Source organism: Ctenopharyngodon idella, chromosome 15, assembly GCF_019924925.1.
Source record: "Ctenopharyngodon idella isolate HZGC_01 chromosome 15, HZGC01, whole genome shotgun sequence".
Classification (NCBI taxonomy): domain Eukaryota; kingdom Metazoa; phylum Chordata; class Actinopteri; order Cypriniformes; family Xenocyprididae; genus Ctenopharyngodon; species Ctenopharyngodon idella.
This window is the reverse complement of record NC_067234.1, coordinates 17,872,028-17,896,383: the sequence shown is the minus strand read 5'-3', so window position 1 is coordinate 17,896,383 and position 24,356 is coordinate 17,872,028. Positions and strand designations below refer to the sequence as shown.

The 24,356-nt window shown below is 39.4% G+C and overlaps 1 protein-coding gene across 2 annotated transcripts; it reads right to left on the bottom strand.

The window, feature by feature from the left end:
- Positions 1-767: 767 nt before the first annotated feature.
- LOC127495423 (WSC domain-containing protein 1) lies at positions 768-24,356 on the bottom strand. 2 transcript variants are annotated; one of them, XM_051862269.1, is made up of 9 exons: positions 23,934-24,356; positions 12,597-13,320; positions 12,303-12,417; positions 10,460-10,644; positions 6,560-6,681; positions 5,978-6,149; positions 5,438-5,602; positions 3,813-4,013; positions 768-3,634 (listed from the first exon to the last, which is right to left on the bottom strand). In XM_051862269.1, exons 2-9 carry the CDS (start codon positions 13,012-13,014, stop codon positions 3,282-3,284), a joined length of 1,731 nt encoding a protein of 576 aa, XP_051718229.1. In that variant the 5' UTR covers positions 13,015-13,320; positions 23,934-24,356; the 3' UTR covers positions 768-3,281. The 2 variants fall into 2 exon arrangements, with proteins under 2 accessions (XP_051718229.1, XP_051718230.1); XM_051862270.1 differs by having other exon boundaries at positions 24,017-24,356.

The following is a 24,356-nucleotide window of genomic DNA, read 5'->3' as shown; positions in this document are numbered from 1 at the left end:
ATATTCATTCTGCATCACGCATCTTATCTTTTGGATTCATGCTACACCTCTGATAAAATCACTGGAATTTTGGAAATTTGCTTTATGTAAAATTATGATTGGATTCATCACAAATACATGTTATGGTTTAAAGTGTATGTGGTATCTCTGCCAGCCTCTGTCACTGTACAGAAGATGTATTTTCATGCTTTGGTAAGTACACCCTGCCACAGTTCTTCTCATCTCAGACATGTTTGAACTGTACACACACATGCGTTAGGGCAAGAGTCAGCTGCACTGAACTCCAGCTACCATTAGAGAGGCACGTAGCCATATTTAAAAGACAGATTGCCTGCAGCTTCAAATGACACAAGGGAATGAACAGCAAGGCCTTTTACTGTTTGCTGCGCTCCGAGGAGGCTCAAAGCAATGATCAAGCAGAGGGAACAAAAATATGATTAAAGAGTGATGCAAGACAGATGCAGGCACCCTGTCTTCTATAAAAAGGCGACAAAACGTAGGAAAGAAAGCTTTTAAAGAACCGTTTTTTTGCCATGTTAATCCTGAGGTTTGGATATTATATGTTAGTTCATTCTGGTAGATTCAGTAAAGCAATGAATGCCTGCTCGCATTGCTTAGTCAACGGTAAACATCAAGTCTCCCATGCATCTGTCAGATTTATTTTCCTTAGAATATCTTAAGAGTGAGTCTCTGAAATGTTCAAACGACTTTATATTCTCAAACAATCTTTTGTCACCACTTCTGATAAGATGAAAAAAGACAACGGCTTGCATCATGAATTTTATTCATTGTGTTTTCACAACAGCAGTCAAACCTTGGGGGCCGGCCCCTCTCAATAGCATTCATTCAAGTGAATAGCAGTCACAGAGTCTGACCGATGTCAAGAGAGTTTATGAAAATCAAAAAAAGAATACTTGAGCTAATTATGCCTCTTGTTCCTTTGCTCCAGGTTGGCAGAAATAGAACCTATTTGCTTCTGTAGAAAATTCAGTGAACATAATCAATCCATAATGGAATTGGATTTGTTTTTTGTTTTGTTTTTTTGTCCATAGAATGAGGCACCAGAACATGGAACAACCTTCTGTACACACACACACACACACACACACACACACACACACACACACACACACAGTAGACGTAGGCAATCACATACTGCTGTACACATATCGATGTAGCTTATATGTGCACCATATACTGCAGCGATGTGCGTGGAAATAAAATTCTGTTTCATTCAGACATTAATCTGTCACAGTTCTCCAGGCAAGACACAATGACCTCAGCACCAAGCCTGCAGGAAATCACAGTGGGGGCGCAATGGAATTCATTTATAATTCATATCAGGCGCACAGCATTTTATTCTCCACGGCAGAGGCTTATAGAACAAACCTAAAGCGAAATCTGATATATTTCATTAAACCTCATATATGGCTCATTAATTATACTTGTGTTAAGCTTACTGATGCATATCTCTTTTTAAGAATCCTTTGGGGCCAAAATATTATAACTTATAGTTAATAAAGGCTTAAAGGGATAGTTCACCCAAAAATTAAAATCATTTACTCACCCTCATGTCGTTCCAAATTTGTATTTGTTGTATGGAACACAAGAAAGTTATTTTGAGGAAAGTTTCAGCTGTTAATCAAAGTCAGTCAGCTCCAATGTTATTTTGGACCCCACTGACTTACATTTAATCGACAAAAACTAAAACATTCCTCAAAATGTCTTCCTTTGTGCTTCGGATAAGAAAGAAAGTCATGGCAGTTTGGAGCAGGGTTGTTAATGTTAACTAAAACTAAATCTATTCTAAAATGAAATAAAAACTAAAATTAAAAGCAAATTCAAAATGTTAATAAACACTATAATAGTACATACATAATACTGAAATAACACCAGTTTGGGATAAACATGAGGGTGAGTAAACCATCCCAGTTTAGGTGATCCACCCCAAAAGTGTAAACAGTATGGAGCACAATTAAACTGCTCTTTTTGTTTTAGCATCCCAACCAGTCCAGCATAGCAACACTGACTCAACCAATGGCGTGAGTTTGGGGGCGTTACTGTCGGTTTTTCAGACCAATGACAGATGAGGGGAGAGCCTGTTTAGAGTTACACACTCCAGCTTTATGTAACACTAATCACTGTTTTTAAATTATGGATCAAACCCTATCAGTGAGAAAATTTTATTTAGCCTATACTGAATGATGCTAACCGATTGATCTTTTGTGTCTCAATGAATAACTCTGCAGAAACAGCCCCCCGGAGGGATTCCTGCCACCAGCACTACAGTGACATTGTCTGAATTTGCAGCTGATCCCAGTTTGGCAATGTGCAAAAGAGTATTACACCAGCGCTTAATCCAGACACATCTGGAGCATGCTGGCGGTGTGCTAATCAGCTCTGGGAGGATTAGCATCAGGCTAGCGTCATTCCGCAAGGCAAGTCTTGTCTAGTCCAGCTGAAGGAACCTAGCGGGATGGGGACAGTCACTACTCATTTGACTTTGATATATGCTAAGTCTGTTTGCTATGTCATATTTTCTTGATCTTGAATGTTTGGAGGGAAAACATGTCATTCTGCTTCGTCATCACAGAGTATTTCGTTTCTCATCTATCAGGGCCGTAACCACCATAGACGCATTGCACTCAATATTCGGATTTGGTTTACCAATGACCTATTCAATACTTGATTCTTCTCAATAGATAACATTCGGTCCCCCCTTGTCTTCAATACGTGGTTACATCCATGTCATCTGTTATGGTAATAGACTACATCCATTGATATCAGCTCTGTAAACAGTCTAAAGGGTCCATACACAAAAAAGTCACTGTATAGTAATAAAATTATAATGTTGTCATTGTGGTAGACAAGTCATTATTATCTGCAGTACACGTCAGATTAGTTCATAAGCAATTACATCTGTTGTTTATTAGGCCTCTTGTTGACTTGTAGTTGAAGTATGTAATTAAGCACTCAACTTTCCTCCCAAAGTAGGAAGGAAAACTTATTTTGCCTCCGACTAGAGATGTTTTTGAGTTTCGGGTCTGCAATCTTTGTAATTATTCACCACGTTATGTCAACAGTGTTGAACTTTGTTCCCCTCTACAGACCGCCGTTAAAACATGACGATCTCAAAGCGCACCAGTGAAGAACAGCATCATATGGCATTATTTTCTACCTCAATATGCGAGGAAATAAATGTATCAAAATATCTCCTGGTCATGGTAGTAGCATTGAAACTTGAGCAAGACGAGCACTTCTGTACTCTAGTTCTGGGCTTATCATCTTGGAAGATACTCCTGTGGTAAGCCAGAATGGTTGCTGGCTCTGAGTGCCTGGTCCACAGTAATGATGTAGCCATCAATCAGCCGTTTCATATCTGGGGTGAAGGGGTCAAAGGTGGGCCGTCGCGCACCTGAGCGCTTGAAGTGGCCATCCTTGTTGCACTCAGCACAGAGAAGACGCTCTTCACCGACACTGGCATTGAGGAACGAAGTGATGGATCGTAACGTGGGCACCAATGCCTCCTGCAATTCCTCATAATGCACCACCAGAAGTTTCTTTCCATAACGCAGCCAGTCCAATACGTGAGAAGCCCACCAGGAGGCGTAACTACCCACAAATTCTGGCCACTCTAGAAAGAGGAGAAAGTAGGACGGCATGAATTACTTAAAGGATCTGCACTATATATTACCAGCCTAATATTGTCTAAATTTACCAGCCTAAATTTACAAGATTTTGTATTTTTGTAATGAGAATACAGTATGGTGTGTATCTAATTTTTGTGTCTTCGAGTCATAATGTGCTCATACCTTTGCTCTTCCAGTGCTGATCAGAAGCGTAACCAAGATGCCCGGCGCACTTGCGGTTGAACTCAGCCATGAGTGAGCGGTAGGGGTTTCTTATCAACAGTATTGCTGAGTCATACATCTCTATATCCCGCTGACCGCTCTCATGCGTCTTCACGCAGATGGTTCGTCCACTCTTCCAGTAATCTTTCTCACCCTTGAAGCCTGCACAGTTGGGAGGAGAAGAGGATTAGAATATACAGCCAACTGCATGTGGCGACCGCTCAGTGCAGCCTCTGAATCCAAACATATACGTTCCAAAAACTGCATCAAAAAATGGTGTTAGTCCAGGCATGAGCACCACGGCCCCCCTCAGGCAAATGTGTCAGGTTCTGTGATGGATTTGAAAAGGCACTGTGACTTTCAAGGCAGGTCAAGTTCTTTAATAATAGAACAAAAATATGCTCAATAAAGTTTGGCATTTGAAACAGAACAGAAAGTCAGCTGTGCCCAAATACACAATATCAAGCGATCTCAAATGACGTGTATTTATGGATTTAAAAAGAAGAAAAATGTAAAAAATAAACATAAACTCTATAAAAGAGGCTCTGCTCAATGAATCTACAGCCCCATGTCAAAACAGTCATATTTTACCTGAATTTGCAGTCCAAATTGAATGTGATAAGATAATAATGCTGTGTAGCACAAAACAATGCCAAGAACAGACATCTTTCTGTTGAGTTATCCTTGCGAGCTGCACTAAATACTGTAACATACAGCATGTAGACAGATTCACAAACAAATTACTCTTAAGAGACAGTCCTTATAATGAATCAAAAAACTCACAAACCCTGAAGCTACTGTTTAAATCAGACCGAATTAACATACTGGATCCACTGCAGTTGTTCTAGACATTATGATGTGACTTGACGTGATGTGAAGGCCCAGTATGGTAACCCATACTCAGAATTTGTCCTCTGCATTTAACCCATCCAAGTTAATGCACACACATTAGAAACAGTGAGTAATGAACATACACACCCTGAGCAGCGGGCAGCCATTTGCTGCAGCGCCCGGGGAGTGATTGGGGGTTAGGTGCCTTGCTCAAGGACACCTGGGTATTGACTCCATTCACTCCCCCACCTACATTTACCTGCTGGAATTGAGAATCAAACCCGCAACCTTCGGGTTACAAGTCTGACTCTTTAGGCCATGACTGCCCCCAACTGAAATATTCCCAAATTAATCAAAACATGGAATAGAATTTGAATGGAATGAAATATCATTGATTTAAGAACTTCTGAACTGAATCAGGATGTTCATAGTGATACCCAGTCCTAATGACAATTTGTGCAGTTGTGCAGTACTGTATGTGCTTAGTAATGCAGTTATGCCATGATGTTGTGTTTACAGATTAAAATCGTTAAATGTCCATTTTGCATTAGAGACATAATTTTTTTGAGTCTCTGTTTATGTGCATGAGAGAAAAGATATGATGTCTTTATGATAAACTCATCTCATCCAATGTCTGAGCAATAATATTTTTCAGAGTTGTTTGATTTGTGGGAAAGATTGCCTCCAGCAAAGATGCATGCAGTCTTTTAAAATGGTAAGATATATTATCGCTGATAGAGTGGTGATAGTGTTACCTCTATTGTAGAGGGTGCCATCAAAGTAGTAACTGCCTGTGTAGTAGCCTGTGGCAAGCTCGATCAGATGCCTCACCCAGGTGTTCCCAGCACCAGGAAAACTGGACAAAGCCACCAGTGAGCTCGACTTCTCAGGTAGAAACTTCTTCTCTGTGCATCTGGAATCTGGACAAAAAATATATATATTTTTTTTAACTTATGGAAGGTAAGTAACTATATGAACAAACCTCTTATTTTCAGCAAGACTTAAATGAGTTTGAGGACTAAAAGTGTAATTTTGCTGTGCTTTTTTCCGGTTGTGTGTAGCACCTACAGCTCTGCATAGCCTTCCGAAGGATCCGGATGTTAGGTAAGAATGGCTAAAGTTTATTTTTAACAATAACTGTTTAAAATTTTCTTTCTTAGAATTGAAGGAGTAGGTACCCTGTTTAATTCTAGCATACATCTCAAGGCTGAACTCTAAGTGAGAAGAATACACTGCTCGAGTAGGGGAATTTGAGCACAGAGGTAATAATTATAACCAATGAGAAGGTATCTTACCTTGAACAGGTGTCTGATAGACCTGGAGGAATAGCTGATGGGAACTCTGGGTAGGCAGACTGCTGTTTTCCACAGCACAAAGCTCCTCTTTTACTGGCTCATGAAGAGTGAAGTGAGGGGTGGCATAGCCACAGAAACAGTCGGGGTTCCTGACCAGGGCCAGAGGAAACTCCTGATAAGAGAGAGTAAATGTGAATGAATCACACCAAGAGCCGACCTCTAAGTCTCTCCATCCATACTTCAAATTACAACTATTTGGGTTATCATTATCTGAATATGTTCTCAAGCACTGCAATTAGCAACTAAAGACGAAGATAAATCAATTTACCATGTTGCTGGTGTGCAACAAAGCATGACCATCTGATAGAAAGGACTCAAATTACACCACAATCCAGGCGATGAAGTGGCGTAGAGGATTGATTACAGAGTGAATTTGTGCTCTTTAGGGACACATTAAAGGTTAAACAAGCAGATTGTGTTTAGAAGACTGTGGGGAAAAAAATGTGTGCACCTAGAAGAGCAACAGCTAAAGCGGACCATATCCGATCCGAATGAATCTATATACATTCAATAAAGTCAGACCTGATCCATACAGGTCTTGATGCACCACTGGGAGGTGAGGTTGGGCTGCACAGCATGGGCCAGGGAAGCTGCTGTTGTCTTGTCAGGATTTTTGAAGCACCCCCGGTAGCGCACGTTCCTGTCTAAAGGCAGGGAAGAATGGAGAACATTGCTGAGTGACAGGAGAAAAAGTGTAGGAAAATGAATTGGTGCCAACACTCATTGTTCATTGCTCTAAGGTCTGAAATGCTGCAGTGAATGCGTAAAAAAAACCTTATAGACCTTCAAAGAAATTTTGAATAGTTCAAGGAATGAGGCTGTATGGGTAATTTCACATTTCACAGAGATAGGAAACTATGATATCTAACGAAAAAAGAATTTATTTGTATAAGTTGCTTTAGCTTTTTCCAAACCCCTTTCAGGCAGAGCTGCATGTTTCTTTTAGGAGGTGCTTTTGAATCTAAGGAGAGGAATGAATTTGATTTTTTTTTAAAAACAACAACAACAACAACAACAACAACAAAACACTATGCATTAAACTGACATTTTATTTTGAACTTCCCATGATAGCAGATGTACACAACATCATTATTAATAATATTATGTTTAATTATGTTGGAGGTCGGTACATTTTTTTTAATGTAAGTATTTTATGCTCACCAAGGCCGCATTAAAAATACAGTTAAAACAGTAATATTGTGAAATATTTTTATAATTTAAGATAACTGTTTTCTATTTGAATATAAAATGTCCTTTATTCCTGTGATCAAAGCTGAATTTTCAGCATCATTACTCCAGTCTTCAGTGTCACATGATCCTTCAGAAATCATTCCAGTATGCTGATTTGGGGCTCAAGAAACATTTATGATTATTATCAATGTTGAACACAGTTGTGATGTATAGTAATAAATTCTTTTCAGGATTCTTTGATGAATAGAAAGTTCAAAAGAACAGCATTTATATGAAATAGTAATGCCTTTACTGTCACTTTTGATTAATTTAATGCATCCTTGTGGAATAACAGTATATGTAGTCTAGTGAAGAGTATATATATTTTTTTTTTATCATTTATATACTGTAGCACCTTTCCAAAGTCCATAGTCAAATTATATTTTCTGTATAACGATATAAATGTCCACCAAACTAATTTCCAGCCAGTGTTGACAGCGGAGAAACTGATTAAAAACATGGACCGGATGTGAGTGGATACTTTGATTTAAGGCCTTCATGACACTTTGTCACCTTTGCCGAGTAAACAAGCACTCTATAACCGAAACCCCAGGGCTTTTGTTTGCCTCTCCAAATAAACCAAGAGGCCCAGCAGACCGCCGATCACATGTTCCTTTGTGAGAGCTGTAAATGAAACACAGCTGCCCGAAAACATCAAACAAAGCACTATTAAAACAGACTATAGCACAGCGGAGAACTGCAGGTCTCGGGTGAGTCTCTGAACTTACTAGACAGGAGGTAGACTGTTCAACTTTACCAAAAACAAAGCAGACCCCAGTCACTGATACAGATGTGGTAAAGGGATTCTGATTTAGCAGAATATTGTGCAAAGAATATTCTTCACACAAAAATATGCTCTGCACTATAGGCGTGTCAGAGTTATGTTCTGTTTTCTGTTTCATTGTTTTCATTTGACCCAGTTTCCTGAGTGTGTTTGATTGTTGCATTCTGTTCACCTGTTGTCTAATTAATTAACTCATTAGTTCCTCATTTGGTCTTGTATATATTCTCCTTGTGTTCCTGAGTTCATTTGTCCTGTCTAATGCTGGGTACACACCACAAGATAATCGGGCTGATTTTGGGCTTATTTCTCCCCTTCTGACAACCCTAGGTAATGTCCCGATTATCTTGATGGTTCTACAGATGATCTTATCAGATTTTCCTGTGGTGTGAGGTGTGTTAAGAGTGACTGAATCTGCTCGGAAGAACGTCGGAGGCACCCTGATCGTGAATCAGAAATGCTGATGTGTGGGGGGACCCCGAGGACAACCGCGCGCACGCTCTGGAGATTATCACGTGAGACGAAACAATATCCAATCAGAAAGCGAGCTGACAGAAGACAGAAGCATAACAAATGCAGTCATGGTTCAGCACAAAGTTAAATGGATCTGGACAGCAGAGATGGAGGATCAGCTTGTCGATTTGTGGCAACAGCACAAGTCTTTATACAACATGTCCAGTAAAACATACCAAAATCATTCCAAACACGATCAACTCATTTTCTCCCTGCCCGTCGTCTGTCATGTTTACTCTGAAGTCTTGAGAGATTTTGTGAGATTTCTCTTGTTCACAGTCGGGACTCTGGTTGAAAATCTGTTTGTGTGGTGTGTGCTGTGTTTGTCGCATCATGGCACACCACACTCTACAGGAGCAAAACGGTTAAATCTAGGATTTTTTTGTCCTCATGTTTGTGGTCTCTCACATTTTGAAAATCTTATAAGTTTTCAAAAATCTTTTAGTGTGTACCCAGCATAAGTCTACTCTCAAGTGTTGTGAAGTCTGTTTTCCTGAGTGAGTTTGGATTAAAGACTTTTTTTTTAAATTAATATTTCACAAGATTATGGTTTTTGCTGCATTTTTTTATTACAAACATCAAAAACATTAAAAAATCTTACCAACCCCAAACTTTTGAACAGTAGTGTATATTAATTAATTTATTTTTTTAATACTGATGAGTTCATTATGCATTTTAAAGGTTAAGTTACCATTTTAACTTTAGACTAGGGTTGTCATGGTACCAAATATTGCAGTTCTCAGTATCAGAGCAAAAATTACTGTCAATCATCACAGTTTCCAATTCAATCGTGCATTTGAATATAATTGTCAATCCAGAAACTTTGCAGTGTTCTTAGCAGCATGAAAAACTAAATTTGTATTTAAAAGCTGTCTTAACTGATACAATCAATCTCTTTTTTACATCGTGTTTACACTTTGCTGGTTATGATGAAAGGATTCGCAAGCGTGCGGCTCAACAAAACAAAACTTTGTGTTTTTCATGGTGTTAAGCAGATTCTGATTAACTTACTGAGTAGCGCCTCTGATAGGTCAACAGATATGATTGTGTTTGGCTACAGAGCTCAACGCTTGTAAAAACACGCTGTAAATAGAAACCTTTGATGCCCAGAGAGTGCTCAAACTAACAAGAACGGGAGCGTTTGAAAGCAGCGTATATCAGCGGGTACCGAATATACCAGGTACCGATACTGCAGAAGTGCTGGTACCGTCAAGGTTTTTTTTTTTTTTTTTTTTTTGTACCAAATGGTACCATTTGTACCTGTATGTTTGATAATCCTACTTTAGACAGCTGGAGAAAAAGGTACATTTATGAGGGAAAGAGGGAATTTTACTGTTATAACTCAGAATGTCACTAAAGAAATTTAAAGCGTTATACAACTGTCCCCTTCACATTTACAATTTTTAGCATAAATAAGCATAACAATTAAAACAATCATTTTGAGACCTCTTCATGGCTTTTTGTTGCATTACAACAAAACATCTTAAAACCAACAGCCTGAACAATGCACAAATCCCTCTTAACAAGACATTATTATCTGGTACAATGGATAGTATTTTCAATTTAGGCCACAAAACATATGGTCAGAGCTTAATAGCTGTGTCTGTGAGTGTTATGCTGGGCCAAATCCAGTTGGCCTGAAACTGCAGAGGGACACTGGGTCTGAACTCAGAGGTCCAGCAGCATGTGGAAGAGACTGATGAAGGAACCAGTTTCAAACATATGGCCACATCAAAGCTCCACTGCCACTTACCTATCTATCTATCTATCTATCTATCTGTCTATCTATTTAATTTTTCTGAGGTGATTTGTATGCTTCCCAATGCACTGGTAAAGCTATGCATGACAGTGTGGGAAGTTTTGTCCTGAGAATAAGTGAACTTATTTCAAGCACTCACATCTCCGCTGGCCAGGAAGAACCTCCTCCACCTTGTAAACGGACAGACGGGACACACCTCCACAGATAGCGCCCTTCTCGCCTTTGCAGTCCAAGTTACACTCCTCCTCTTTCATCCGAGTGCTTGTGATGCGGTTGCCACAGTAACATTCGGACCCATATTCAAGGCCAGCGAACTGATACCCACTGTGTAAAACAAAACATTCAAAATCAAAAAGTGAGCCACCATGGTTGAACAGCATGAATATTTATAGCGATAAGTCTTTAATTTCTTAATACAAGACAATATTACATTTGTCATAACTAAAGATGTTATTACAATGTTAATACAATATAAACATGTATATTGTATATGTATATATTCTGTGCGTGTGTGCATTTAACTGATCTTAATTGATCAATTGAAAAGTTACAGTAAGAACGTTTATAATGTTACAAAAGATTTTTTTTATTTTCAAAGGCAATCTTTTACAGAAAAGAATTACACAAGTAACTAAAACCCTTGAATGCAGCCTGGACCCAGTAGGGATTCTGCTAAAGTCCACCAGCATCTCTCAGTCCATGCCTGCCTGTGAGCCCAGGGGGTTACCAGCTGGTGATTGGCCAGCTTGCTGAGCCAAACATCTGTCTCACCATTTCCATACCCCGTGGTGCTAGATTAACCAACTTTGTAGTGGCAGCCTTTCTCAGGGTGCCATTGTGGACCACTTGGCCAGCTATCTCACAGTAACAAGCTTGTCTAGGAAGATCCTGCACACATCTCCATCTCGACTTTAATTTAAGTTGGCTAATGGTGGTGTTAACCACAATGATAATCCTCCATCTCAAAGCTTTTGTCCTTTGGCCCTCTTGACTTTTTGTGGAGGTTGCAAAAAGGCGCAGCACGATTCTATTCAAGCATGTTGGTGTAGGGCTCAACAGGTATTAGCTTGAGCCCCTCTGCAAATTGTTTCCCTGATCCTCTGCTTGAAACGTGGCATTGGCACTGCCATGGCAACCTAGCCAGGGACATTCCCACTGTTAATCTGTGCTCTGAATTAATCGCTCAGTCTGAGCAGACACGTACCTGCAGACACAGAACAGGAGAAGATTTTCTCCGTCACCTATCTGTAGATGATAATACTGGGATGTCAGATCCTTTTCGTTCTGTGCAGTCATAGAGTATTAAAGAAAATTAATTTTTAGACATAAGTAACTTCTGGCAGGTTCCACAAATATGATATCTTGTTACTTTAAATGTTAGAGGCTGATCCCATGTTTTTAGATGTGATAACTTTTAGATATGTTTAATGAACTATGTTTGATAAACTACTTTAAATGTGTGATTTTTTTTTTTTTTTTAAGAAATTTTTATTTTGTGAACACAGAAAATCATCTCTAGCATATGTTACGTTTCATGTTTCTAATGGACTATTTGGATTCCCCCTGAACATTGCAAATGTCACCCAAGTAATTAAATAAGCTCTGAAACGTTGGGGGTAATTACAGGAGGTCAGTCTGCCTCACACTTGTTCTCTGGTGGTCAATTATCTATCGGCCTAAGAACTAGAGAAAGTGTATACTCTATCACGGCAGATAGATGTTTCTCCTCCAGCATTAGCGGAGCTCAGGTCCAGAGCCGCGCTCCATTAATTGGGCCTGATCCAATTCCCAGCATGAGCTCCGCCAGCTGGCACAGGGATTCACACCGCATGTTCTTTTCCCTAAACACTGTTTCATTATTTCGTGATTTAAGATGAGCACAAAGGAGCCTCTAGGCAACAGATGTCCATCTGCTTTTCGGTCGCTCCACGATTACAACAAAAGCTGTGTGTATTTGAGTATATTGTGCATTAATCACATACCTTTCGGTGCAGGTGTCCTGACACAAGGTGCTGGTCATTTTCCGGAAGTCATAGAACACCATCCCTTTGAGTGCCCGGTCCTTGGCGTCATCCAGAAAGCATCCGATGTACGTGCCTGAGCAAAGAATAACAATCGCATCACAAATTCAGAACGTGACCTTTTTCTGTGCAAACAGATGGGAAGATTCTGCAGCACAGCTTGGAATCGAGATAACTGAGAAAATAAACCAATTATCATAAACAACCGATTTGTCATCCTGAAAAGCACACAGCTCATTTAGCACAGACTTTCACCTTTGTGTCGGATTTTTCTTTTCGGAAGAACTTTCTCCACTCTAGACGCTTCCTGCTCAGACATGAGGCTGTGGAACCAGCGACGTCTCAGATGTCGGATCTCCTGGTTTCGTGAGGTGAGCCATTGTGGTCCAGCATTGTCTTCAGACAAAACGCTTTGGTATCCCACCCCCTTGCTGTTGTGCCGTGCGCCCATTATTCCATAACTTGTCCGGAGGGCAGGTGCCTCCAGGGACCTGGGAGGAGACGGCAAAGACGGCAATGGAAAGTAACTGCTTGTCCCACGCTGTGACACCACCAATCCATGTCTCTGCAGAAGAAGGACACTTCCAGCCATAATGTAGGCGACACCGAGAAACAAGAAGAGCAGCTGAGTCCGTCGTAAAAAGCGTTGAAGCCTGTAGAAGGGCTTTGCCATGTTGCCCTCCTTCCAGGTTAGTGAAGAAAAACTGATTCTACAGTTTCATGCCTCCAACCAAAAAATAAAAGGTGGATAGAGCTCTATTCCAGGAGCTTCATTCTCTAGAAAGCTCTACCACTGATACCTTATTCACATTCTGTTTAAAAACTCTTTGAGCGCAAAATTCCTCAGGCAAAATGTCCCGCCGTTTACCTGTGAGAGGATTAAGTGAAAACTCGAGTTTGGCGTTACATCCCCTTGATGACAGAAGTACTTGTGGCAGGATGTACTCTGAGCTCTTACGGCTCAAAGACTTCGGGGAACCTGGTGGGAAAATAGAAAGCAGTTAGACGCAAGTCAAAGCACATCTTTCACTTTTTTATTCTCAGAGATAGACCAGAGTGCTAGAGACAAGAAAGAAATATAGAGACTGTGTGGCAGTTATTCTGGTAGTATGTCTCCATTAAGAGGAGAGAGCAAGGCTCGCTGGCTGGAGAAGCATTACCTGTTTGTGCTCCTGTCTGTCTTTATGAGTACACAACAAATGTGAAGAGTGTAAGAGGTACACTACAGTCTTCTAGTCGGGTGGGGAGGGCTTGGGCTCTGACAACCCAAAGGCTGTATAAACAATTGGGGATTTGTGTGTGTGTATGTTAGACAGTGAAGTATGTGGAAATGTTATTTTGTAGGAGAAGCATTTAGATGATAAAAACAATTTTCTCTCTTTTTCCTTTGTAATATGATATTGTGCACTACCATTTAAACATTTGGGGTCAGTAAATTTTATTTATTTTTTTTCTACATTTTTTTTTTTTTTTTTCCAGCTAGGAAGAATGCATAAATTGATCAAAATTGACAGTAAAGACACACTGTAAACCCGGATAAGTTCTACTAACTCAAAACATTTGACACAACTGATTTTTACCTGAAATATTTGTGTAAGTTTGCAAACTTAAATATCGTAGGTAAGCATAGCTAGTTTTATTTTAATAACTGTAAATTACAAATAAACATTGATTTAAATCAAAATAAATTTTTAGTGTTTTGTTCATCTTAATTTATTGCAACTGATAGTTTTTAGGATAACCTAACCTGTGGGCGGATGATGTGTGTGTAACTGATACCAATCAGACCATCACGTTCAGTGATGACGTCACATTTTGGTAGAAAAAGAAAAAAACGAATGACACTATCGGACGTATGTTTGACATTAAAATATTTGATTATGGTTGAATCTATTTTTTCAAGTTCCCTGAACTCTAAACTTTAGCGGAGTTGTAAAAACTCAAAAAAATATTTAGTGTTAACTTAAATCTCTGATAGATGTTGAATGAACTCAAAAATAATAGTTAGTTTTTGGCACATTTTGAGTAAAAGGTACTTTCCATTATAAGATAGTTATATTGTTTGGGTTTACAGTGCATTTATAATATTACAAATACTGTTATGTCTATTTCTAATAAATGCTGTTCTTTTGTACTTAATAATAATCAAACAATCCTGGAAAAAAGTATTATGGTTTACAAAAAAAATATTAAGCAGCACAACTGTTTTCAACATTCATAATATTAAGAAATGTTTCTTGACATTAGAATGATTTCTGAAGGATCATGTGACACTAAAGACTGGAGTAATGATGCTGACAATTTTTACAGGCATAAATTCAATTTGAAATACATATTAAAATAGAAAAGTAGTTATTTTAATAGTTATTAGTAAGTATGTTTTTACAGTATGTTTGATCAAATAAATGCAGCCTTGATGAGCATGGTGAGGTTTGAAAACGCTGGGAAAAAACATATACAGTATATATACATCTGCCAGGGGTGATAAATCACTCTTTCCATTCCTGATTTTCATTTCAATATTCTAAAATAAATTTTCATGTTTCTAACTTTTTTTTAGACAAGTAATATGCACATTAGCTGACTGACAGACGGTACTGGTTTAGTACTGCTAAACTAAGCCAAATAATTTCTGGAATTTGCAGCACTTTTTCTTTCCATTCGCTTTAGACCTTCTTGAAACTTTCAGCCCATTATATTAGATCCACTGAGAATCCTTTTGTGTGGCAAAGCTTGAAAAACAAACCTTGTAACAAGCCTCAGTGAACTCAGGGGTGGGCTGTCCCTCGCTTCCATTCATTCTTGCCAATCAAGCAAGTCTAGCTCTACAGAGCCCACTGTGTGCCCCACATACTCTCCCAGTCTATTTTATCTGAAACATGTTTGGGTCCACAGAAGATGAAAACACAGGCTGAGCCGCACACTGATTACGCATTAAATGCATAATCACCAGAACAGACTACACATGAATATGAATGTGGATTTGGTTTAATGCGTGAGAATCTAAGGCCAGGCGAAGAGTAAAAACAGAATATCTAACCAATTTTATTCAAGTCAAATTGACCCTATTTACTTTCTTAATACGTTTCTGTGCTTAAAAAATCCAAAAGAAAAAAATGTTTCTCTAAAACGACTTTCCTTTTCAACTGACATCACTTTATAGCCAAATAGCTGTTTTTTTAAACTCATTTTCAATCTCATTCATACTTTGGGGTACAAATGTCATTATTCTGATTATGTGTCAGATCTTGATCAGAGATAACTGGGCCTGTTGAAGCTCTCCATACAAGCGCAGCTTTGCTCACTGGACCCATTTTATGTCAGTGAGCCCCCGACTCATTCTTTTTAGGGCTATTGCTGGAAAAAGGCCTAGATTTGCATAAACGCTTGAGATGCAGGGGCGGGTGTCCTCGCCAGCACCAGAGGAAACCATAACTATGTGGCGGCTGAGAATGTCAATCAGCCTGAGGGCTCATTATTCTTCTAGCTATGAACAGTGAGTGACTGGCGTCTGGTAGTTTTTCCCCCTCTTCCAGTACACAGAGCAACTTCTAACAAATCTCTCCTTTACAAGACAGAGGCTGCAATCGAAATAACACACACTGCATCTGCAGTTCTACACCGTTATTTATCTTATTTTCAAAATCAGTTTTAGAAGGTTCTAGTACTGCAAGGTGTGGGAAAAATATTTTAAAAACATAAGATGTAAGAACATGTTCTAATAATACTCAGCTATACTCCATGAATCTGTTTTTCATTTGAATTATTTGCAGCAACATGTTCTCATAAACAATTTTCTTTCCATGTATACATAATTCATAGCTTTTGAATAATATATATACAAATATGAAAAGCTGCTTACATGTATATGAACCAGATTTAGACAGAGCTGACAGCATTGATCAAAGAGCTGTTCACTCAAGACATGTTCTTGTGTTAATAACAACTCGACAAAATCAAGCAAACTTTTCGACAAAAAACAGAAAACTTTTTATGCATTTTGGCTGTTCATTTACAGGTCAACGGCATTTTGGCAGCCTAGAAACACAAGTACAGAGTGACGCGAATTTTTGTGTATTTTGCGAGTCATGCGTATTACCTGTTCAGTCTATAGGCAGTCAGTGTTTCTTTACATGGTGACCTCGCCAACTACTGGCCTGGCATGCATAATACAGTGTTTTTAGTCATTTTTGGGAACCCGTGTGAACAGGGATCATTTTGAGAACGTTGTCGTCTGTATGCAAAAAACCCAAAGGAAATACTTTTCCATTTTTAGTACATCGTTGTCATGCAAACGTACTCTTAGAATTGGAACTTGAATTGAGAACTGTAGGCATGCCATCTTAAAAATGTGGCACTCAAGGCATGAAATGCTAAAAAACAACTTGACTTCAGTATTTTTTATATAATCCTTTTTCTATTTTTTCCCTAGCAAATATTGATACGGACCTAATGCAAATCTTTTTAATTTATGTATTCCATTCCATTACAATTTTTAATTGACTGACAACCCAAGTTTAAATACATACACTCCCTAAAATTAGTTATTGAATATATAAATATATACTGAATATATATTGAAAGAGATTAAAAAACACATATGTAGGGCTTTGTGTTTTGCCTTAGGGTAGATTTTGTGTGCTTACACAGGCACTTAATGTCAAACCCTACTAACATGAATTATTATTTCTTTTCCTCTTTCATCTCTGTAGAAAGCAATCAAATACTTATTAAATCTTCAAACATTAGGCATAATAAAATCAAGGTACTACAACTAACTAGCTACAGTATTTTCCCAAACAGTATTTATTTTCTTTATTTTTTAGCTGTTTTTGCTGCTATGTTCATTCATTAGGGTTCATTCATTATATGGTACATTACTGATAGCTGATGCTCAGCAGTTTTTGCTTCAGAATGAAAATACCTGTTCTATGAAATCATCTTTAACAGGTGCTATGCCTTCACTGCTTTAATATGCATGAATCCTACTCAACTAGGAATTTTCCACTATAGATCTATTCAGTTGAAAATCACTTTTGAAAAATGAACCTGAAATGAGGCCACGGTATGTTTATGAGAGATGAGTTTCTCATCATCTTGGTAAACCGGAGCATTTGGCAGTAGTCCCAAGTTTTTTGTTTTTTTTGTTGTTGTAATATTATTCACTTTAAATAACTGTAATTAATGAAGCCAAAGGGAGGTGGCTCGATTAATTATAAGGATGGTCCGTTAATGAATGTTATAGCAGTGCGATGCGTGGGACACATAATTCATCTTATTTTATCTTTTCTTTTCGCTCTGTTGTGTGCTTGCTAGTAAATGGTATTGCATTTCACACAGAAACAAATGCATTTATGAATAATAATGCAGAGCCAAGGTCATTTCCATTTCCGTTCAGGGAAGTCTGACGACTCCGCGGTGCATTTCAGAGGGCATCAAGTTCGAAATCTAACGCTATTCGCCTTTATTTGATGTTTTATTTATTAGTATATTTTGCTGTTGCTCTAGTGGCATATGCCTCAAAACTCTTGAGTTGTAATAGCACTGCGCTGAGTCTTCCTGGCTGTCGGTGGACAGCAGCGAGCGGGTGCTGTATGTCCAGACTGGTGCACTCATTTGTCTTCATCTGCTTTCCCAGCGTGTTATCATCTCACTTACAGCAGGGCAGCCACACTTCCATCTCAGAGGCTGATGGGACTGACCCTGGAGCTCAGATGCTGCCTGGAAAGCTCTCTTTTCTCTCATATAAGCATCTTGCCACCATCTCTGGCCATATGGCTGTTATGTGCTCCTCTTCAATATCTCTGAATGAAGCATTTCAGTAAAAAAATGTTTAAGCGAAGCAGGTTTCCACAGTCATAATCTTGCTTCTAAAGAGTGTCACAGTGGGGCGGTAGACATATGACAGGTGGCCCGCTGTTCCCCTGGCCCGCAGTGACCCCAATCTGTCCTCCTTTAATATATATTCAAGGCCAAATCCAAGAAATGGGGGGGCATTTCATATTAGGCTTAAAATGTAATGCATTTCTTCTTTCTTCTTTCCAATGCACTGTAAAAAAGTGGTAACCTGCAATTGTTACTGTACGAATCTGTTTCTTCCTGATCTAACCTTTACATTTAGTTTGGCTAGTGTAACCTAATGTATTTAGAATGATTCAGTGATGTTAAATAATATTTTGGCTTGAATGATTTCGTTTAATTTAGATATTACCACATGAAGCACTTTTTTAGATCACTTTTTTCCACTCTATACTGCAGTGCAAATGAAATCTCAAAATTAGTAAGTAGTAATGTGTGTTATATTCTGTAATATGTTCTGGAAAATAATCTTGCTCAGCATCACACACCAGCGTTGAATAATTTAATCAGAGAGATTTAAAGACACATTTCCTGCAGTTCACTGATTGGCAGTCTGTCAGCGAATTCAAAATAATATATGCTAAGTTCCCAAGAGTAGTCGTGATGACTAATTAAGATTTCACTAATGAAAACTGCATTTTATTTAGCATAATATTTAAAGGAAATGAAAATAAAGCAAATATGCACCATGCTATTTAGTAGAGTTTTTATCATATAAAATGAATAATTCTGCCTATATTTTGGCGAAGATGTCCATCTGATTTGAACTGCAAAACTTAAATGGCTGAAAAATCATGCGTAATGCTTAATCCAAATCCTCAGAAGAAAGAGGAACCTCCAGCTGTGAGCTGAACTGCAGGTGATTGTCAATCACTTTATTTACAGCCTACTCAAACTATTGATCATCCACTGCAGGGATTGATTTCACTGCAGTGTCCAAAAGCTCCATATAAACTGAACTGTTATTTGTTAATTTGGTCTGATTTTGCTTTTGATCCAACTGAGTTTTTGGTTAAAACATACAAAGCCTGTTGCAAAATAAGACACACACACACACACACACATATATATATATATATATATATATATATATATATAAGTGTATTGTGAGTCCATATACTCGTTATTTTTGCATATATGTTTCAAACGTGTCCTATTTCGCTGGTTCACGTCCAGTATTTACTAGACACTTACAGCGGCAAGAGAGGAAAGGAGATAAATTAGACAATGCATTAAAATTTTGTTAGGAATAGTCTGTCTTTCATTATTTATGCTTTGTGTTGCTTGAGGCACATTTACATTTGGAGATTTATAGCCAGGCCATAAACAAGGCACTATAACTAAAATTCGCTCAATAAATGCTGGCTGAAAAGATGGCGACTGCTGGCCCCTGGACACCGGTTTATTGACCACTAAACTACAACGGATGTGTGCACGAAGCGGTGTAGTCGAAGTACTGACACTGGAGCACTTTAACACCCACAGACCACAGACAAGTAAGTGTGATCATTCTGTGGCCTCTTCTGGGAGATAAAGCAAGTCCTGGCATACCGCAACACACACATGCATATACAGTGGTCCTCCCTGACACAAACTGACAAGACTGCAGCATTATTTCCATGTATTTTGCAGGAACTCATCACCATCAGCTGCAGAGGATGACACTGCATTCCAAGAAACGTAGCTCTTTCTTTCTCGACTGTAATGTCTTCATTTTTTTCAGCTGCTGCGGTAAGTAAATGTAGTGGCTTCTCATCACAAATCAACTGTGAAGTCTTTCATCTGTGCAGACTCTCCTTCCTGGTTCTGTACAATGAAATTTAATAAGCTGCATTTTCACTACCCTTTCTCCCACTTTTGTTAGTTCCTAAACCAACAGTAAAGGTAGTATATAAGCACTTAAAGGGATAGCAGGAACACACAAAAAAGATATTTTGAGAAATATATATATATATTTTTTTTTCGTTTGTGACATCTCTTTTCTTTTCTGATGACATGTTTTTCAGCACAAGGTTGGAACAATGATCCAATCAATTCCCTGTGGAAAAATCAAGTCCCACCCTACATTTTTTTCCTTGTTCGAGTAGCTGTTTCACTTAGATATAGATGAAGAAGAGAAGAACGGACTTGCTGTCCCCAATCCCTTGAGGACCACACTTGAGGGTTTCTACAACTGGCGTGCCTCACTTATTTCCCGGATCGCTCTTTGTTTGTCTTTTATCACACCAGCCTGAACAAGCACACAATAGCACGTCTGCCTGGTGTTGGTCCTGGAGGACATTTGCCGAGTTTGTGGAATGGGTGCTGGTGAACTGCGGGTCCCCATCCATCATCCGAGGAGGACATCACCAGCCCCACTCCGAACCCAGAGCCCAGCCAGCCACCCCCACCCCCCACTCTGCACGGAGCAAACACCAGAGTCCACCGCAGATGGAGAGCCCGAGCCTGCCCGGATGGAAGAGCCAGAAATGAGGGCTGAGCCAACCATCGCCCCGGTGCCAGAGCCCCACAGTGAGTCTGACCAGGTGTGTGAGCCGGCAACATTGTCCGCCCCCGTGGGGCTGTTCGTAGTGTACGAGGGTATGGAGAAAAGCCCTGCCCACACTCCCACTGTTGAGGGTGTGCTGAGTTAGGCCTCTGCAGTTTATGCAGTTTGGAAGAAGATACTTCCCTCCCTCTCCCGAGAAGAAGAACCCAGCCTCCCTCTCCCGCCCCCTCTTCCAAAGCCAGCCAGTCCGTCAGGTCCACCTCTGCCGTTTTCCTTCAACTCCTCGGCCCCTCTTCTGACTCCACTCTACTGTGTGGATTTGCCTCAGGTCTTCCTGTCACCAACTCCACCTTGGCAATAGGATCCCCTGGCTCTGCCTCCAGCCGCTGAGCCCATCACTCCACCTCGGCTTGTTGACCAGTCGGTTCAACCTTGGCTCCTCCTTCCCTCAGCTCCACCTGGGACCATCGTCCTTATGGCTCCACCAAGCTCCCTTGTCTCTCTGGCTCCCCCTTTGTCAGACATCGCTCTGCCTGCGCCCTTTGGCTTCATCAGGCACCACATTCCCTCTGGCTCTGCCTTGGTCCTCAGTCCCACTGACTCCACCTCAGTCCTCTGGCACCCTGGCTGCACCTTGGATGCTCATCGCTGTGGCTCCGCCTTGGTCTTCTGTACCATCGGTGTCACATGCTCACATTGGCTTTTCGTCTTTGTTTGGGTCTCCACCTCCATCGGCTCAGTCTCCATCAGTCATCCCCCTGTTTTCATCAGCCAAGTCTCCACCATGGCTCCTTCCTCCCTCGACTCTGCCGTGGGCTTTCATCCTGGCTGTACTCTGGGTCCCCATCTGGCTAGTCCTGCTCTCCTCTTCTGCCTGGCTCCTCCCACCATCATCACCGCCCTAGTTTTCTCCCGTTACCTTCTCCTGTTTCCAGCATTCACCTGCTCTAAGTCCTCATCCACAGCGCCCCCACCCTCCCTCCTCATTTGGACTGAGTATGTATCGTGTATGTTCTGTTTTGGTTTTGTTTTGACTGTGTTTCCTGTGCTTGTTTTGCTGTGTTTTTTGCTGTTTCCGGTGCTTGTTTTGAGTTCCCAGTCATTGTTAGTTTCTTTTGTTGTTAATTAGTTCCTGCACCTGTTCTGTTTTACCTCAATTACTCTCCCTGAGTATTTGAGCCCTCAGTTTATTCAGTTCATAGTTCCATGTCATCTTTAGTTAAGTGGTTGTGTGTTTTCTCCCCGTGATATTATCCTGTGTATTCCTGTTTTTGAATTATTATATTAAAGACTGTTCGTGTTATCTCCAGATGTTGTGCAATTTATTATAGCCACGGTTCTTAGCATAACAAGATGATGAAGAAGAGTGTTATAATATCACATATCCAGATGCATGGTGTAGGCAAACACACTTTTTGTATTTTAAAAAATGATTAAAGAGTGTTTTTTGAGGTAGATGCAAATAAATGATGATATCAGATCATTTTTAGTGATTCTCCCCAGTTTTTAACTGGAGAATTTAACTGGTTTCCAAAGCCCAAGATCAAAATTACAACATGGTTCAATGACTTTCCAAAATATGCAAATAAATTATAATTACCATGGCAAAAACAGTCCGTTCAGTCTATTTAGAATGCTTCTGTCAGTTTTGTGAGACCACGGGAGACGGAAAGGGAAATAAGACTGTCCTTTGCAAACTGTGCTAAGGCCAGAAAATATTTCCAGAAGCATAATCAACCACCCTCCATGCATTCATTATTTAGAATAGGTTTTAGTGAGGCTGGAGAACACTGCAGTCACCAGTGGTTGGTCAAAGCATGGGAAATCTAAATGGGAAAAGACAGTCTAATCAAAATAATATAAAGGTATTTATATGAATTGAGACCTGGTTCAAGGCTGAATAATCACTTTATCTGACTGCTTCATTTGGTTTAAAGTAAGTCTCACTGTAATTATTATTCAGAGACTTGACCTTGTAGCTGGAGATGTAATCACATGCTGAAAAAAACAAAAAAAACCTTTGAGCACTTTTTTCTCAAACATGTAAAGGTCTGTCGTTACTTTTATAGCATATGTAGCTACTGTAAGTATATAGGCACAAGTTAACATTTTTTTGGAGCAGGGAGAGAAATTAACAAAAGGGACAGTATGACATACAGTAAAAGCACACTGATGTAATGCAATCATGAAGGATTATGTATTCATACATAATTCTATGGCAAATGCCTCTCTGGAGATGAGGCGGTTTGCCCCATAGGCGGTAAATGTATGCGGCTGAAAGGTCAACCATGACAAAATGATCTTGATTAAGCCTGTGAGACATGAATGCTGAAGACTGACTCATTTACAGTCAGTCTGGATATATTCCTTTTTCATGACCATAAAGAACCGATATAATGATGAAGGATGAGGGAAGGAAGCACTAATGAAATCTATGGCATCTGGGTGCACTCAAAAGACACATGTTAGTGCAGTTTGTCAGATAATTCAGCTCTTATGGACAAATCCTATCACTGAGCACATCATATTTATACACACGACTCCATAAGACCTTGTGTATAACAGTTATGTGCTGTAGCACAAAAGCAAACCCAAGCTTATCAATGGTCTATAAGAAAATTATTGCAAATGTTTGCAAAAAGGTTTATTCCTTTATCTACAGACCCAGGGATCCCCATTTAGACTCTCAGCCAACCCTATTTAAAAAGCTAGGTTTTTATACTTGAGTAATTTCCATTAATAACTGTAAAACATTATTACTTCTATAATGCTTAATAGATCATAAATATAAAATAATAAATATATGCAATATTTGTAAATGTATCCAAGCTGTTGTGTCAGTTCTGAGGGATCGGTTTTAACCAATTACACTAAAACAGCCATTTCTTTTATTCTAAAACACTATTTCTACTTTTTAGATTATAAAGGAGTAGTAGCTACAGACTGCATATGCGTATGCAAAATGTTCCTGAATTTAAGCACAAATCCTAAAAACAGAAACAGTAAGATCAGTCACTTGGGCATCAGTTATAAACACTTGTTTGCATTCATTTTAACAAAATTGCCCATGACTTAAATAGATATATTGGCGCATAAAAGTGACGTTTTTATAATTTACGTAAACTTTGGAATGCATTTAGTCTAAAGCATTAAAACATAGTCTAAACATTAGAACAATAGTTAGGTTGGGATAAAAAGCTTTTTAAGACATTTCTCTTTTTTTAAAGCATACGAAATTCTCCTACCTTCATCAACTACTCCTCGGCAGTGAAGAATACAAATCTTATAGCATATTAAACGTGTTTCAGAGATTTCCTTTGGTTATTACCTCTTCATGAACATGAGCATCTCTTTCATCTCCGAGGCGAGTCGCATCTCGCTTTCTCACTCTGTTTTGCTATTTTGCTCCACTTGATGTGTGTCACTAATCCTCTTGCATTTTCTTATTTTGCATAGCTGTGAAACCACTATAACAGCGATAATCCTTATCTAAATCCGTTGCCGTGTCCCCTTTGCTTTGCAGCCCCACGTTTCTCTATGTGAACGCACGTAAGAGCCCAGCTGTTTTTAAGCAGGACAGCGCTGCCTGTGTGCGCATGCGTCGAAGAAGAGAGCGAGACCAGACCACACCAGGAGGAGAGAGTTGGGACACGAGCATCAGCAGCACT

Coding starts and splice junctions, on each gene's coding strand:
- LOC127495423 (XM_051862269.1), bottom strand. CDS start 13,014: ATGGCAAAGCCCTTCTACAGGCTTCAACGCTTTTTACGACGGACTCAG. Junction 10,645..12,302: donor CAGGACACCTGCACCGAAAG/GTATGTGATTAA, acceptor TGTTTTACACAG/TGGGTATCAGTTCGCTGGCC. Junction 4,014..5,437: donor TGGCACCCTCTACAATAGAG/GTAACACTATCA, acceptor CCAACTGTGCAG/GCTTCAAGGGTGAGAAAGAT.